Consider the following 18,810-nt stretch of genomic DNA (forward strand, 5'->3'; position numbering starts at 1 on the left):
TGTGGCTAACAGGCGAACAGCAAAAGGCTGAATCCCAAAATATTCAGTAGTCATATTTACCAACATATTTCTTCTGACTATGACCAGTGAGGGTCCAGATGAATGGGACACAATCTCTTGAGCAGGGGCGTCTAAACTTTTTAAATTGGTCAACAATCCCATTCAAAAGAACTTGAGGGCCAAAAATGTTTTATTTTTAATAAAACTTATACTGTACTATTTGTTGTTGTTATTTCTTTGCTTGTTTTTTTTTTTTTTTACCAACTTAATTTCATTAAACAACTGTAGTCTGATTTTTTGGGGGGTTGGAAAGAGACGTGTAGAGACTTTGGGATTTTACAGATTTGTCCAATTAAATGAAGTATTTGACAGGTGTTTATTGAAAAAATTAGCAAAAATGTTGTCAGTTTGGAGCATTAAAAGCATGATCCAGGTCACTGTATTTGGAACTGGAAAGAAAAAAGTGTGGTGTGAGAATTAAGGTCCTTGATTAAATATAAATAATTTTACACTAAGTCTACCAGTAGATATGAATAATTTAACTGTATCACAGGAAGCCCAGATGACTGCATGGAGTCGTTGACTTTCCTGCTGAGCAAACATTTTCCTTATTTCACTAATCAATAAACTGGATGTCGCTAACAGTAAAGTCTGTGAAATAAACCCTGCAAATTTAAAGTTAATATGTCCTCTAGAGTGTTTTTTTTAATTCTATGTTCAGTTCATTTTTTCAATTTTTTATACGTTTATCAGTTCATTTTCTCATGGATGACTCTGATTAATGATGACTCTGTTTGATGAAAGCATGACCTTCACTATCATCAAGCTTTTAAGCACGTTGTTTACACATAAATACATCAGGAATGGAGATCTAATCAATCAATATCCATTTTGAAAGTGAGTACTTTTAATCCCTTTAATCCTTTTAATGCATCTCCTTTTCAAACTTTAATTTGTGATTAAATATTCTCCCACTGCAGCTACTTTAACTTAAAATAACTTGAAATCTTGGTGTCAAAGCTTCAGAAATGAGTCTCCATCATGGACCCAGTTGGTTCAGGAGTGCCACAGGTAATAAATAATTGACGCGGCTGACAATGGGTATTGATGAAAAGGATCCCAGCCATTATTTTTTAATGCTAACTCTACCTGGGCCCTTACCACCAACAGATCACCGGGTGTTTACGCCGCTTCACACGCTGTTATCGTAGCAGAGCGGAAGGACGATCATCCTGTGAATGGCAGCAGTCACTCCCTTTTCAGAGAAACGCCGGAGCAGATGAAGAATGGGGAAGAGACTCAGGTTGCCCCACAAAAGCTTGATCAGCTGAATGTCAAAGCTGCCAGCAAAATACAGTAAAAGCGAGTGAGAAGAAAATCCTTACAACAGCTGGTTAATCAATAACCAGACATCAAACAAACTGTTTTTCTTTTTTCTTTTTTTTTACATCTGCAATCAGTGAGTCCAAACTCGGTCCAGGTCCATGTGGGCCTTTTTTCTCTCTACCATTTTCACTTCTCGTCATGTTCACACTCTCACTGTTTGTGACGTCAGCGCAGGCCTGGCGCGTTTACGCTGCTACGCCCATAAACCCTGCAGGAGTCGAGCCAAAAGGCAGAGAAACGTGTTGAGGTTTTCTGAAATGCCTCACATATTTACCTCACACGGCTTCATGCTCCACTGACTCAACCAGAGAACGTTTTGTTTTTAAACTCCACAGCGTCTACTTTTTAGAAAAACGTGAAATATTTTTTTGAGCTATCTTAAAAGTGTTAGCGTCAAATCCTGCTTCCCTTTTTGTCTTCAGTGATCGTCACCTGAGCGATTTACGATCTGGAGAAGCTAGAGCTGTCCCTGTTGCTGCTGGGAAACAGAAAACCATTGTTTATTGTTCCTTAATCTCCGGTAATTTACAGGTTGATCAAGTCGGTAGGAAGATAAATGAGTCATGAGTCAAACAAATAAAATCCTGCTCACACATGCAGAACCAGAACGAGCAGCTTCTCTATGTTTAAGAAAAGGACTGAATGCTCTGCTGCTTCTTTGCAGAGCTTTTCCAGTCCGGTGAATCGTTGTGACCAGATGTTTTGCAACAAACAGAAGTTTTCTTCTGCACAAACTTTGCAGCGTCGATGTTATTAGATCTTCAAATGTGATAAAACAATACATTATTCAATGGTACTATTTCGTGTTCTATGTGGAAGAATACCAAGTGTGGTATGAGCGTATTGATCTCATGTTGTTCGTCGGGAAAAATGGCTAATAAACTAAGTCACGTTCCACTGAGGTTCTGTTGAATTATAGTTTGTTAAGTTATGAGAAGGAACATAACAAACTGGCGACGAGATTTAAACGGATCCCCGATGTGCATGTAACGACAGAGAGGGGGAAAAACCTCGGAAAGTGACAAAAAGAAAAGAAAAGGAGAACAGAAAAACCCTCCGTCTGGAATGCTAATGTGGCTTCCTAGCTAACGAGCTACAGAGAGAGAACGTGAGTAGCGAACGCCACACGGAAAATGTCGGGAGGCGTTGGACAAATGAACATTTTTGAAAACGGCACAGAGGACTGAACAACATATGTGGAACGAGTTGAGCAGTACTGTTTAGCTAACAAAGTAGAGGATGAGAGGAAAGTCGCTGTGCTACTGAGTGTAAGGGGAGCGAAAACGTATAACTTGCTACGCAGCCTCATCACACCAGCCAAACCAGCAGACAAAAGTTTCAAGGAGATCACAGAGGTTCTCCAAAAACATTTCCAACCGAAGCCACTGGCCATAGCCGAACGATTCCGATTTCATAAACGAAATCAATTAAAAACCGAGTCCACTCCGGAGTACATCGCGGAGCTTCGGCGGCTGTCGGAGCGCTGTCAGTTTGGGGAGGGGCTGTCAGATGCGCTGAGAGACCGTTTTGTCTGCGGGCTGCACAATGAAAGCACACAGAAACGACTCCCCTCAGAGGACAATCTGACATTGCATCGCGCATTAGAAATTGCTGTATCTATGGAAACTGCAGCAAAAGATGCAGGAGAACTTCAGGGAAAATACACGGAACCGTGCACTGTCAATAAAATGCGTGCGCAGCCTAATGATAAATTACAGACCTGTTACAGATGCGGCAAGAAGTCGCATGACGCTGCTAATTGTTGGTTTAAGGATAAATAATGTCTCCAATGCAACAAAAAGGGACATATACAGAAAATGTGCAGATCAAAACAATATAAGAAAAACAAAATGTGGAAAAAAGACAGGAAACTGCATGAAGTAAATGAGACAGACTCAAATTCTTCCCAGGAGAATTTAGCATGCCTTGAGCTGCACACAATACAAGAAAAGGAGAAATATAAGGGGGAAATATGGCTCACACCTAAAGTACAAGGGGTTAAGTTAAAGATGGAACTGGATACTGGGTCAGCCCTCTCACTGATCTCATATGAAGATTACAGAGACAAGTTTCCAAACCTGAAACTAAAGCATTCCTCGGTGAAACTAAAAACTTACACGGGTGAAAGAATAACTCCTTTAGGGAAAGTGAAAGTGGAATATGAGAAAAAGAAATGCAACCTTGAACTTTATGTTCTGCAAAATGGCAGTGCACCATTATTTGGACGTGACTGGTTAAAACACATCCAACTCAACTGGAATGAAATAAAGTCCATGAGACTGGCACCAGACCTGAGTGCAAGTTCTGTTGAGGAAAGACTGAAACAGATACTTGAGGAACATGCTCCAGTGTTCAAGGAAGGCATTGGCACTCTGAAAAATATTAAAGCACAGGTCATATTGGAAGACGACGCAAAACCCAGATTTCACAAAGCACGTCCTGTACCATATGCTGTACGTCCCAAAGTCGAAGCAGAGCTTCAATGCTTGGAGGAGCTAGGAATACTCACCAAGGTGGAATGGTCAGACTGGGCTACACCAATAGTGTCAGTGAGCAAGAAAACAGGTGACAGTGTGAGAATCTATGGTGACTTTAAGGTCTCAGTGAACCCAGTACTCCGCKTKRWYMKKWMCCMMYTYTSSSGRWWRRARRMMWWWTYMMMRSMRKKGSMRGKKGSMAAWAWTTTTTCAAAAATCGACCTCGCGCAAACTTATCTACAGATGGAAGTAGAAGAGACATCCAAGAAATATCTAGTGATAAATACCCACAAAGGCCTATTCCAGTATAACCGACTGGTATTTGGTATCGCCAGTGCTCCAGCAGTATGGCAACGTGCCATGGATCAGGTTCTGCAGGGCATTCCAGGAACACAATGTTTTCTGGATGACATTATTGCCACAGGTGTCGATGACGAAACCCACCTAACCTAGCAGAAGTCCTGGCCAGGCTAGAAAAATATGAACTGAGAGCAAACAAGAACAAATGTGAGTTCTTCAAAGATGCCATTGAGTATTGTGGACACCAGATCAACAGGCATGGACTCCACAAAACCAAAGACAAAGTCGAAGCAGTCTTGAAGGCACCAGAGCCTAAAAATGTCAGTGAGTTACGCTCATTCTTGGGCTTAATTAATTACTATCACAAGTTTCTACCGAACCTGTCAACAGTTCTGCATCCGCTGCACACACTGCTGCAACAAAATGTTAAGTGGAACTGGACAAAAGACTGTAAAAAGGCATTTAATAGTGCTAAGCAGCTCATTACATCAGAGTAGGTGCTAACACATTTTGACCCAAATCTTCCTCTGCGCCTTGCATGTGTTGCCTCTCCATACGGCATCACATGCTGAGACAGCACGGCATCGGTGCCATGCTGTCTCACAAAATGCCTGATGGAGTGGAACGACCAATTGCTTTTGCCTCAAGGTCCCTAAATGCAGCCCAGCGTAATTATGCGCAGATAGACAGAGAAGCGCTAAGTCTGGTGTGGGGAGTGAAGAAGTTCAATCAATATTTATATGGAAGACACTTCACCCTGATTACAGACCACCGACCCCTGGTGTCTATCTTTAACCCTCAGAAAGGTGTGCCAACCATGGCTGCAGCACGGTTACAGCGATGGGCTTTGTTCCTTGGCTCACACAGCTACAACATTGAATTTAAAGGGACAAAACTGCATGGAAATGCGGATGGACTTTCACGCCTTCCACAAACTCAAACCACTGAAGAAACTACTGATCCAGCAACTGTGTTTCACGTTGCACAAATGGAACCTCTGCCTGTGGCAAGTGCTCAGATAAAAAGAGAAACAAGTCGAGACACAATCTTGTCCAAAGTATATGATTTTACTGTGAATGGCTGGCCGTCCTCCAGTGACATTCAGTTCTCTGCATACTCCAGCCGCAAAGACCAGCTATCAGTTTGCCAAGGATGTGTCATGTGGGGAACCCGTGTCATAATACCACTACTCAGCACCCTATTACTACGTAATAGGGTGCTGAGTTTACTTCATGATGGACATTTGGGTGTGGTCAAGATGAAAAGTCTTGCTAGGAGCTATGTTTGGTGGCCAGGCATAGACTGGGAAATAGAGAACCTGGCTAAATTCTGCGCTGGTTGCCAGCAGACACTGCGCCAGCCACAGACAGCACCTGTACACATGTGGGAGTGGCCATCCACCCCCTGGCAGCGCATCCATATGCTGGACCATTTATGGACCAAATGTTCCTGATTGTGGTTGATGCTAACTCAAAGTGGCCAGACGTTTTTCCTGTAAAGCATGCAGCAGCGGCCAGCACAATCAACATTCTTCGGCCACTGTTTGCCCGCACAGGTCTGTCTCAACAGCTCGTCAGTGATAATGGCCGTCAGTTTAAAGGAGAGGAGTTCCAGGGTTTTCTTAAGAACAACGGTGTACAACATATCACTTCAGCTCCTTATCACCCCGCAACGAACGGACAAGCTGAACGGTTCATCCAATCGTTCAAGAGATCCATGAAGGCAAGCCGGTCAGAGGGGAGACCTCTGCAGTTGACAATCGACAACTTCTTATTGGCTTACAGAAACACCATTCATGTAACAATCGGACAAACACCGGCTATGCTCTTCATGGGACGAAATCTGAGATCTCGTTTGGATTTGTTGAAACCAGACATTCGCAAGAATGTTGAGGACAAACAGCCTTCCTCGATGGAAACAAGAAGGAATAAAACCAGATCATTTGACATTGGACAAAAAGTTCTCACCAGAGACTACAGATGCCCAAGTCAGAAATGGCAGCCTGGCACAATTCTGTCTCAGACAGGACTTCTGACGTACAACGTAAATGTTTTAGACAATTCAGTCTGGCGTAGACATGTTGATCAGATTCTAGATGTGGACACCCACAAAAGTCTAGAGCAACCTGAGGACACATCTACATCTCAAGATTCAGAAGAGTTTATCTTTACTACATCTTCTGGGGTTCAGGATTCATCTGAAACCACCAGTGTGCCAACAGCTGAACGTTTTACACAGAGTACCACGGACTCTGGTCAAACATGCAGACGTTATCCTGAGAGAAATCGCAGAGCACCTCAGAGACTGAACTTGTAGATTACCTGTTCATTTATAAAGAAGCAGTTTAAATGTTTAAGAGTAAATACCTGCCTAGCGTTGCAAATATCTGAATAGGTGTCATGTTTCTGTTTGAGGAAATTTATTGGGTTACCACATTCAGCTAAATTTATTCTTGGTTCGTCAAAGCTGGATGGGAGGAACTGTTATGTATGTGATAAAACAATACATTATTCAATGGTACTATTTTGTGTTCTATGTGGAAGAATACCAAGTGTGGTATGAGCGTATTGATCTCATGTTGTTCTTCGGGAAAAATGGCTAATAAACTAAGTCACGTTCCGCTGAGGTTCTGTTGAATTATAGTTTGTTAAGTTATGAGAAGGAACATAACAGTCTCATTAACTCACAAAATATGTAGAAATCTAAGGCAAATTTCTTTTTTTTTTTTCATTTTGTTTAGAAATAGTTTTCTAACAACAACAACAAAACCATTTCTACTTATTTCTGAAGAAAAGAAAAATGTATTAACTTTTGATCATCATTATGGGAGTTAATCACTTTTATGGATAAGGCCTTTACCTCCGTTAAATACATGAATTCATCTTTTGAAAATGACTTTTTGTTTTTACTCTGCTTATTTTCTCAAATATTAACATTTGATTTTGTTTGTCAAAAAATCTAAATCAACCAAAATAACTGAGATGTTTTATTTTGTTGGGTTTTTGTGTAGTTAATCAACACACAGCTATTTGAAAACAATGTTGCCATAACTCCAGCTCTAATTTAATCTTCAAACTCATGGAAAATGTAACAAGCTCTGCACTGGTGGCGACCCGATCCTCTAGTTAAATCCTCTTTGGGAAACTCTCCTGTAACTTTATTTCTCTAATTTAGGTTCTGGGTGATTTGATAGATGATCGATTTGGGTGGACGTTTAGCAGAGAGATCCTTACCTGAGGAGCCATTTTGATGTAAAAGAATGATGACAAAACAGGTTTTCTTGGTAACTTGGGTTGATAAATGCAGAATCATTTAAGTGTTTAAGTGCCACTCCTCCTTTTTACCTCGTCAGCTCTAGGTCAGTGAGAAAATCCTCGTTGCTCTTCTCATTGAAAAGAGGTCAGCAGGTCACTTTAGGGCAGGAGAAAAATCAGGTTTGGATGATTCTCTTTTACTAAAATGAAGAAAATAAACTTTTATTGTATTTAATCAGAGCCAGTTTCAAAGCTCTGCCTTACATGAACATCTACACACAGAGGAAATATTCTCATCTGAGTGATGTTAAAACTCACTCATGTTTCTACTTAATTGGAGCTTTTCGGTTCACATCTTCCACATCAGTTTGCATTTTGAGTATTAATACACTCAGCTCTAACATTACAAAGCCTTTTTACAGTTTAAACATATTTATTTATCCGTAGAGCTGCAGAAAAGAGATGAATCCAGTCGGTACGTGCGGCTGAGGCGCCGTGAGGTGAGTTTGTTGTTGGCCGCCGCCTGCAGGTCACAGAGCCGCCGTTTGATCTGGTCTCCTGTGAGGGTCTGTTTGTTTTGGGTGGATTTTGTTGTTGAAACTGAAAACAATAGTTTGTCTGTTCAGCACCGCTTGCAGGAAAAACTGCTGCAGAAAAACTCCCACAGATAAATTTGTTGCACATGCAAAAGAAAAAAAAATTAAATAAGAAATAACTGCAGAATGTTGTATTTCTGGGAAGTTAAAACTCAAAACTGGCAGCTTGTGTTTCTTTGTGTCCCACATCAGAGTTCAGTCGGCGCTTTGCGACCAAATGTGTTACATGGTTTCCATTTCATCAAGGTTACGCCTTGTGGAAACTTTTAGGAGTTAGGATGTTAGGAAAAGTGTTTCATTCTAATACTTTTAAATAAAAATGCTACGTTGAGAAGAAAACATCAGTGCTAACAACGTCTTAAAAAAGTATTCACATAATTTTTTATCTTTTCTGTGTTGTGATATTTTTATTCATATCAGTTTTAGAATTCATGTATAATTGAACGTCCACTTCACAGTTTGTCAGTGACTTGGTTGAACGTAGTGCAATAAAAGAATAAGCAGAGTAATATACAAACAAAATACATTTTAAACAAAACAAGAACAGCAGCAAAGTATACACATAGGTGATTTGTTGCTTAAGTTGGTTTATTATTTAAATTATTAATGAATGTTGGAAAATAAGGGAAAATAAAATCAAAATGTTGGCAAAACAGGCAAGAAAATATGTTAAAGTCATTCACATAGTGATGTTTTTATTTCTTGTATCAATAAGTATAATCTATTCATGTAAAAACATGATTGATTGTTCTTTTTTTTATGGAAAAGCTCAGTGCCAACTTAAAGGTTAAGATAACAACTCCATAAATCAATAACAGACTGATTAAGCACCTCATCCGTCATCTACCTGACCTGTAAGATCAATGCTCTGATCCTCCTGTTATCTCACACCACCGCTAATCTGGATTAATCAACGGATCAATTTGTTTACCTGAGCCTTAATTTCTGACAACAAGGTTCAGAGCTGAAATAAGCAGCTCTTATTTCATAGCTTCTACCTTCATCATTTCAGATGTTTATGCTAATTTAGCCTCTGCTAACTATTTAATAAAACGTTTAAAGATTAAAATATTCTGGAGGGTGGGAGGGGTTGTTTATTTTTTTTACCAGGACTTTATTAATCTAAATACGGATGCAGCTGCAATAATTAACATGTAGAGAGGTGACTTTATGCAGGAAAAAATTATATAAAGCTCAACTCTGATGGTTTACTTTTCAATAAATTAGTGTTATTAGCACAAACATTTGTTCTGACATCAGTTTTCATGTTGTCATTAATGTAGTATTTTATCAATGTATAATGAATTATACTGACTCAGTAGAATGCTGTATCATTGTAAAGATAATATTTTTCATTATTATTTTATGTGTATTGCCTGTTTTGTGTGTGTACATATGTATTAATATGTATGATTGATACTTAATTGCTTTTTTATGTTTTTTTTTTTCTTCCAGCTGCTCCTTTTCATTCAAAACCTTTGTGTATATCAACAAGTGACATGTTCATTTTCAAATGTAAATGAAATCAAATCGTGCTCTCGGTGCGTCAGCAGGTTGATGTTGAGCTCGGAGCAGGTCCGTCCTGCCGCACTGATGCATTCAGGAACCGAGGCGTTCACCGGATGTTTCAGCTCTGATCCCCGAGCCACAACATCACAGTTGCGTCAGGCAGAAACACAAAACACGCTGGGTGTTGTTCGCAGACAGTCAGCAGACAGGTCAGACTGCTGAATATGTGTCTCAGAGAAAACAAAGAGATTGTTCTCGGTTGTTTTTATGTGCTCGATGAGCTCATAAATTATAACTTGCGAAAACCTTTTAATTATCGTGGGAGCAGATTTAAGGAGTCAGGTAAATGTAGGACAAGGAGATAAGTTACAAAAATAAAATTAAAACAGCTGACTTTGTTTTAAAATCTGATACCTTGAAGTACTGGAAGTACATTTTTCAAAATGTTTTGCACCAATTTACACAGAAAAATGTAAAAACTTTTCTTTGATAAACATGTTATTTATTCATTTAATGAATGGCCACTCATGTAGGTACCTATGCTTGAGCCTCCGCTAGGGGGCAGTATGGCACTATGAATTTTCACAAATCTCCGTTAAACTGGAAAAACCTGGATTCCTACGAAGTAAAGAAAATCCTTACGCTAATTTCTCCGAGAATCGGCCAGGTCTCTCCTTAAATCTCCGGCCTCACGTCCTAAATTAGCCACAGTTTCTCCTCTCGGTGACATCTGTGTCCCGCTTTGTGTCCCTCTGGCTGAAGTCACTCAGGCACATGAAGGAATCCCAGGAATGGTCACCTGGTTAGGCTTACACAACTCTTGCCTCCTAATCCTGCGGCCTCATTCGTTCACTGCTCGGCTTGACGCGGGAACGGCAGAGATAAGGCCGGACAGGTCGGACTGTTTGTTCCCCTCAGAAAGGCAACAAACGAAGGTCGTGACCTGACAAAAAGCAGCTAGTCCGGGGCCATAAGCGAAGCTCCAGACCAGCAGTGTCAAACTCATTTTGTTTTTGGGCCAAATCAAAAATCTGAATGTTCTTAAAGGGCTGATTGTGCCAGAATGTGTTGATAAAACCCATTAAATTGTCAAAATAATAATTGTTTCAGCATTCAGTAAGCGTTTCGTAAAATTAAATAATACTGAACATCTTTTCACACTGATTCTGCGTCCAGATTACAGATTCTGTGGGGTTAATTTAGAAGTAGGCTATTTGTAAGGATTTTTTAAAATGTGTTGACTAAAGTATGATGGTAAATGTGACTTAATCGCTGCATCAATCAGGAGGGAATAGCTTGACATCAAGTCATCAAGTCACTTTAACTCAATGTTTATGGTCAATTTTGAGAAAAAAATGTGGGGATCTGTTGATTTTGTGTGAATTTTGCAGATTTGTGAAAAACTGGTGGAGTCTCGAGGGCCAAATAAAAAGCTGCGGCGGACCAGATTTGGCCCCCGGGCCTTGAGTTTGACATGTGCTCCAGATGATGCTCTCTGCCACAAATGTGGAGAATAAGGTTAAATCATTTTTTAAATAAGTCAGTTTATTGATATCAACAGCTCCTTTGTTTTTGCTTTAATGTTATTTACTCCACATGTGTCAAACCAAAGGCCCGGGGGCCAAATCTGGTCCGCCGTAGCTTTTTATTTGGCCCTTTAGACCAAGTTACATCAATAAGTTCCTCTAGTTTTTCACAAATCTGCGAAATTCACACAAAATCAACATCAAGTTTAAGTGACTTCTGCCTCAGCCTTGATGCCAAGTTATAGTCCGTGATCGATACGGCGAGTGGTAAAAAGTTACATTTAGCATCATATATTAGCGCAAATATCACAAAAATTCCTTGGAAATATTTCCAAATTATCACAAAAGCTGTGATTTTGATAGCAAAAAAAACACTAAAACAATCACAAAGTCTTGGAGGAACAGCTTTTTATTGATATTTTAAAAGTTTAATTTGTTTATCAATATATTCTGGCACAACCGGCCCTTTAAGTAGATTCAGATTATTGATGTGGCCCAAAATGAAAATAAGGCCGAGACCCCAGATTTACTCTGACTGCTGGAGTTACGATCCAGCAGAGTAAATCTGACTGCTGGTTTTACTCTGACTGCTTCTTGTTTACTACAAAGGAATATTTATTTTTTAGTTCACAGCCATTTGTGAACTAAAAACCGTCTGATTGCTTTTTTCCGTTTTGCTCGTACTTCCAGTAGGACTCATCATGTTATCGTTTACTCACATTCAGACATTATTCCTAGAACAAAAAAGCAAAACAAAGTAGCAGAAAGTAACTTTATTTCGTCGCAGCAGGACTCATGAACACAAAGTTGCGTACAGAGAGGTAGCGGCAGGAACCTGCTTCCCTCCACAGGCGTCAGAAATCAGCATTTTCAGCAAACAGAGTGCAAATCATCACAGTGTAGAAAAACATTTGATTGTCAGTTCGTCACATCTGAAAAGGATCACTCATCCAGGTACAAAGGAGAATTTAAAAAGGTCTCACACTGCTCAGCGCCAACACTCGGATCTGAGAGGAAACAGACGTTAAATCAAAGATAAGTTTGTACAGATGTAACTAATAATATCTCGTTTAGTATAAAAACTAACTTTTCCAGAAGGCTTATAAACAATACTGAGATTATTATACAAAAGCTGATTAATTAATAACACAGAAAATGTTAATAACATATAAATGAAAGCAGTTGTGTCACAAAATTGGTCATGAAAGGATACAACACTGTAAAAAAAGAGGCGTAAAAAGTCCCTCATTTCCCTAAAACCAACCCTCAATAAGCCAAGAATGAATAAATTAAAGAAGCGTCCTGGCAAAATTCACTTCATATTAGGTTTATATTCATTAAAAAAAGGAAAGGTTTGTATATTTAATCTACCTGGGTGGTAGAAAAGAGAATATAAACGGCTGCTGATAAAGGCAGTACTGGTTGTTTGGGTTGCAGTAGCCGGGTTTCAAGTTTAGCACTGGTGGGATGATCAACAATAAGCAAAGAAACATTCAGGAGGGAATGTAAATTATTTACACGTTTCATTTCTTCAAATTAAACCTTTTCAATGTCTTCCTTCAGAGAGCTGCTCGAATAATACTGAGTGAGTTTACAGAGTCCAGCGGCCGCTGCTGACAGGAAGCAGAAAGTCCCAGTATTTACAGGGATAATTCAGTGTGACATCAACAGTAGCACATGACAGAAAACGAACATCCTGCTGTTTGGTTCATCGGTGGCACGTTTATAAAGCGTTTCCGCTCATAAGCCGAAGCCTGACAAGCTGTTGTCCTGACTGGAGGAGCGCTTGTACCCCGACGAGCTGAAGTACATCTCCCCGTCGGTGCTGAGGTCGTTGTCATCGTCGTCGTCGTCCAAGTTGTTGAGCAAAGGGGCCGACGTGTTCTTGCGTCTGCATCGGGTAGAAGAAAGTTCAACTTTTTCACCCTTAAAACATCAACATGGGATTTTATCTGATGGTCAAGAAGCAAAAAGGGTTTTCAATTAAAATAAAAACATGAAAAGTATGGTCGTCTTTCCTCTGACACCGCTAAGTAAAACTGGATGCATCCTGTCTTGTGTGTAATTTAACCTCAGTGTAAATCCAGCTGCTCTGTGAAAGAGGGCAACAAGGCTTTTAAAGAAAAAACTGTTGAATTGTTGAAAGAAAGCTGTAAGAAATCATTTTTTCACTTTGCCACAAGTTTTATGAAAACAATGAGCGATTATATAGGGCTGCAACTAACTATTATTTTAGTTATCAATTAAATCCATCGATTATTCTGACAATTTTTCATTTAAGCATTTTTTTTAAAGTAGAAATTAGCATCATTGGGTAAATAATGACACTTTAAATGCAACTTTGCATTAGAAGTGTCATTATTTACCAAAAGACTTTTCATGACAACAGATTTAAACATTCATAAAGACTCATTCATGTTTATAGCAGCTGTCATGTCACCCTGCAAATAAAATGTTACTGAGATTTTTTTTAATCTTAAATGCAAAATATATAAACTTTTTGTACAGTTTTGGCTTAATTACAGCTCCGAATATGTTGTTCTACCAGAAAGTGGACACTTTTCAGTCTATATAATCCAGTTAACAATTAATCAATTACTAAATTAGTTGATAAATATTTCAATAATCAATTAATCACACATAATCGCTGAGCCCTTACATCAACATGAGAATGGCTACATGTGGAGAAAAACACCCTCCTGAATACACCATCCACTCAGTGAAACACGGTGGTGGCTGCATCATCCTGCAGGATGTTTTTCTTTTTGTAACAGAAAGCTTTTCAGATGATTAGTTCCTGAAAAAGCTTGAATCTGGGTTGGATGTTCACTTTCCAGTAGAACAAAAACCAGAAACGGTTTGCAACAGTTGCAAATGCAACAGTTTAGATTGAAGAAATGGCCCAGTCAAAGTCCTGATATAAATACAGCTGGCAAACTATGGCAAGGCTTAAGAACATATTTCTGTCTCTAAATGCTGGATTCATGCTTTAATGGGCGTCCATTTGTAATTGTGGAGAGAAGTAAACACAGGATGAACGGCCTGCTGCACGTCGTTTTCCTTCAACATCAATACTTTTCATATAACATCCAAATAAAAGCCCTACTGTGGTTGGTCTGAACGTATCTGTCGTTTCACCTCATCTCGCTGCGCAGGGCTTTGAGTTGACTGTTGAGCTGCTCGTTGGCTTCCTGCTGCTCGTCCAGCTCTCTGTGCAGCTTCTTCTTGTTGTGCTCCAGCCGGTCGATCGTCTCCTCCGCCTCGTCCATCTGCCGCTTCAAAGCCTTCAGACGCAGATTCAGCTGCAATAGGCGAAAGAAATAAATCACGTCCTGAGCTTAAAACGGCGGCAGGAAGTTCAGCAGACAAAGATCTGACCTCACCGTCGTTATTTAAGAGGAAAACTTAAATATGGATCAGAGAGGGACTGAAACAAAAAACTAAACAAAAGGGAATAAAAATAAGGTGGGGAAATAAAGGCTTTAATGAATGCAATGAAAGCAAATTCAGTCGTTTCTTATCTTACAGTCAAATATGAAGGAAGAGAAGCTTTGAAAAAGTTGAGAACCGTCTTTGAAAGTCGTTAACTATGTTTTACTGGATGTGATTAAGAGATTTGTGACCGTACTTACTGACATTTAAATGTACCTTAAATTTATTATATATCACATATAAATTTATTATTGGAAATCTCACCAAAAAAAAGTCTTGCTGGAGTACGGCCTAATCCGTACTCCAGTGTCCACACAAAACTACTCGAAAGGCCACAAATGGCCCCTGAGCCACACTTTGAACACCCCTGAATGAAACTACTGCTAAAATAATAATTAGTTATGACATCATTACTGCCTGTGTGCTACATACTTGGTCCTTCTGATCCTGCATCGTGTGATGCTCCTCTTCGATTTGCATCATCATCTCTTTCACTCTCCTCTCCAGCCTGCGGTTGGCCAGCGACAGGTTGGACTTCTCCCTATAATCAATCAATCAATCAATCAATCAATCAATCAATCAATCAATCAATCAATCAATCAATCAATCAATCAATCAATCAATATAGCACATTTCAGCATTCAAAGTGCTTCACAACATAAAAACAAAGTCATGCAACATAAAATCAACAATTGAAACAAATGCCACCGTTAAATTCTGAATCGGTTATTAGTCCCCTCACGATTACTATTTTTGGACGATAAATTGTCCCAAAACTTATTGCGATAAACGATAATATTGTTGTTTCGAGAACAACAATTACATTTATATTACATTTTCAAGTAATATAATAGTAATAATGGATAAAGACGCATGAAGATGTTCTCAAATATCAATAAACTAAATTCTAATGAACATTTAAACACTGGAACTAGAAGACATTTTAAATATCCAAGTAAAGAAAACAACAGAAACAAATGAAATAAATTATGATGTCTCTGTAAGCAAAATTATCTTCCAGAAAAAGAAAGATGGTTTCTTTCTTTCACTGTAAACTTTCATCATTCAGTTTTTGGTAAAAGAGAAAAATGATGAACCAAGAAATAATTTTTTTTTTTATATATATATCGTGATTAATTGATTTATTGTTTATTGTGACAGGCCTATCGATTATGCTTCAACTCCCAACAGGTGTGTTATAAAACAACCATCATCCTGCATTAGATACGAAGTCAACACCTCGTCTTGCACTCATTACATCAGTCTGTTTGTAGCTAGTTATTAGAGTCAGAGCTGAAGGCCACTCCTTTTCCTCACCGCTCCTCTTCCTCCAGCTTCTCCTCCAGCTCTTGGACTCGAGCCTCCAGCTCGTTCACCAGGCTGCCCTTGTTGGACTGGTGAGAGCCTTCCAGGTGAGCCACTCTGGACTTCAGATCCTTATTCTAGAAACGACACAAAACCAGTGAGCAGCTCCCCAATCCACCACCAGACGCTGAACAAGCAGTGATGATGGACAACATGAACATGAATGTGATGAGAAAATGAATGAGGTGATTGTGGCTGTGTTGCTGTCTAAGCCAGGAGAGTGTACCTGTCTCTCCAGAGCCAACTTGTCACACTCCAGGTCCTGTCTGCTAGACCTCTCCTGCAGGAGTTCATTCCTCATCTGCTCCACCTGTCAAGTCCAGACACCGTCATCACTGCAGTCCCACAACAATTATCCTCATGCTCCGTCTCACCCAAACCGCCGTGGCAGCCGCCGAGTCAGAGCGCTGAACAATGGAGGCGCTAACGCCACAAACGTTCTGCCTAATTGGTGAGCTGGATTTTCCTCCTCGACTGCATTCCAACACTCGTTTCGACTATTGTCCCAGCTCTCAGAGAAACAAGAGTGGCTTCTGTTTACAAAATGCAAATGGAAGCAATTTGATGCTAATTTGTTGCATTAGCATCAAATTATATTTGAAATATAAAAAAAGACTCAAAATTAAAGATTTTTATGGCCTTTTTAGTTGAGTTTTACTGAGTTTGCTCCTTAAATCTTAAAAACAAAGTAGAAAAGGTTCATTCTGGTGTCTGATGAAGTTTAGATCAAGGTATTTCAAAATAATTTTACACAAATTGCAGGCTCATTGAAGAATACGTTGCAATCAGTGTTATTATTTCTGTTATAATATGAAAAAGTAGCCAGGAGTTTCAGTGCTTTGTTTGGAGGCTGAACCACACCCAGACTAACAACAAGAAGTTAAAAACCTGATGCAAGATATCGGCCCTTTTATCTGTGGGTTCTCTCAAACTACCTGTAAAAACACAAAACGAATAAAGAGCATATTCTGATTTATAATGTGGCAAATTAAATGTAATTTAAGTTTGAATCAATATGAAAAAACTGTTGATTTTTACAAATTTTTACCTTTCAGATAGAGTAATACCAGAATGTTTGTATGAAACCAGGAAAACCTGCTATAAATAAAAACACTTTCTGCTTGGGATTGTTGCTAATGCAGACTATGGATAGTGAGTAGTTTATTAATCTAAACAACATGGTTCTTTAAAATACATCTCCCTACAGTTGTTATTCAATAATATTAACATTACAGACCCAAAACGTCTAAATGACATCTGAAAAGTTTCATAAAGTTTCATCGTGGCACAAAGAGCGTGGATTTAGGGTACTTACATAACCAGGCAATATTTAATACAAAACAAACAGTTATATGTTGTATTTATTATGTGTACAAAGGAACTGAAATCATGATAAATTTGCAACATGTAATGCAGCCGCAGTGGAAACTAATTACCCTCAATTACCCAGAAACTTTAAACAAACATTTACTAATTTATTGCGAGGGAACGTAAAACGTTTGCAAGATAACGCAAAAGAAAGTTGTTCCCATGACCCCTAGGGGACTCCATACCAAGTAATCCTGTAAAAAAAATAAAATAACAACAGAAATTGATTAAAATTTAGAGTTTGCTTTATCTGGTTGACTGTAAGGTATTTCAGCTGCAAAAAACTTTAAAATCCAACTTTAGAAATTTGTCATCTTATCTCGTTAGAAAATAAAAACGTTATTTAAATTTAATAGTATGACAACTTTGAATTTGAATCTTTTTTCAGCATGTTATTTGGAGGAATATTACATGGAAAGAAAAACATTTAAAATGATTGTGATTTTGCCTGGAAAAGAAACAAAAAGCTTAAGTTGGTAAAGATGTGAAATTAGCTGCAAAAGCAGATACTTATTTTATTTAATCTTTTTCCCTTTTTACAGAAAAATAATATGGCTGCAAAAATGATGAATAATAATTATTCTCTTGTCTCTCAAAAGTTCCTCGTTCATTTTTATGCAATAAATTTACATGAAAAGGAACAACTGAGGTATTTTAAATCTTTAAGTTAAAATGAAGGGTTTTAGTTTGTCAACCAATCATTTTGTTTCTGAATTGATTTATTTTAAACCAAATTGTTATTTTTACTCTGCAAATCCTAACAAAAAATAATAATAATAAAACATAAATAAAGTAAATCCACCTAATATTTTTTCAAGATTCATTGTTAAGGAAAAATATCTTTAAAAAACAACAAATTTTTTTCTGTATTGATTAAAAGTTTAAATAACATTTAATTTGTCAGATTACAAATCAAGATATGCTCTTTAATCATAGATAAATAGACAATAAATCCAAAACAAAATGGGAATGATGGATTTCATTGTAAAGTGTCTTTGTTTAAAAGCAACATCAAATTTTCATGTCATCTCATTCGAATGCATAAAAATCACTGAGTGTAATGGCATAAAAATAGCACATGTGAATGCAGTGAGGTTAAAATATACCAGAGGAGGCCTCAGCAATTAATCTAGTAACACCCATCAGTTTTAAGTCGACCAGCCCAGAAAGGTGGGCTGGTCGACTGCTGCCCTGCTCAGTGGCAGCAGGGGGAGTGAGAAGTGATCAATACGGCGGTGATGGCTGTTTCTGTGGAGAATCGGTGATATTTTATGCCAATTAGCGGGTGACAGTGGGCTGCTCTGATGAACGATGGGCCCCATAACTGGTGCAGCCAGCGCGGTGCTGGAGGGAGCTGAATCAGCAGACTGGAACATGCAGCGAAACTAATCTGCTTTGTGAGAGACGGCAGGAGAGTAGAGAGGAGATTACTCTCATTTAGACAGGAGAGGAGCACCTGGTGCCAGGAGAGACGCAGGTGTTCGTCCTGCTGCCTGCACTGCAGCCCCCCTCCAGACATTAGAGCACACACACACACACGCACGCACGCACGCACGCACACATGCACACACACACACACACACACACACACACACAC

General features: G+C 38.9%; 1 protein-coding gene across 3 annotated transcripts in view; it reads right to left on the bottom strand.

Moving 5' to 3' along the window:
• Positions 1 to 11,806: 11,806 nt before the first annotated feature.
• cgnl1 (cingulin-like 1) overlaps positions 11,807 to 18,810 on the bottom strand; it is a 42,215-nt gene continuing 35,211 nt past the window's right edge. For 2 of the 3 annotated variants that reach the window (XM_008405379.2, XM_008405378.2), the window contains exons 15-19: positions 16,072 to 16,155; positions 15,798 to 15,922; positions 14,913 to 15,021; positions 14,187 to 14,350; positions 11,807 to 12,939 (exon numbers count right to left, since the gene is read on the bottom strand). In XM_008405379.2, coding sequence (XP_008403601.1) covers positions 12,789 to 12,939; positions 14,187 to 14,350; positions 14,913 to 15,021; positions 15,798 to 15,922; positions 16,072 to 16,155 — 633 coding nt within the window. In that variant the 3' untranslated portion in view covers positions 11,807 to 12,788. The remainder of the gene's footprint in view (positions 12,940 to 14,186; positions 14,351 to 14,912; positions 15,022 to 15,797; positions 15,923 to 16,071; positions 16,156 to 18,810) is intronic. The other variant, XM_017304156.1, reaches the window with a different exon arrangement.

The sequence above is a fragment of the Poecilia reticulata genome, linkage group LG3, assembly GCF_000633615.1.
Source record: "Poecilia reticulata strain Guanapo linkage group LG3, Guppy_female_1.0+MT, whole genome shotgun sequence".
Classification (NCBI taxonomy): domain Eukaryota; kingdom Metazoa; phylum Chordata; class Actinopteri; order Cyprinodontiformes; family Poeciliidae; genus Poecilia; species Poecilia reticulata.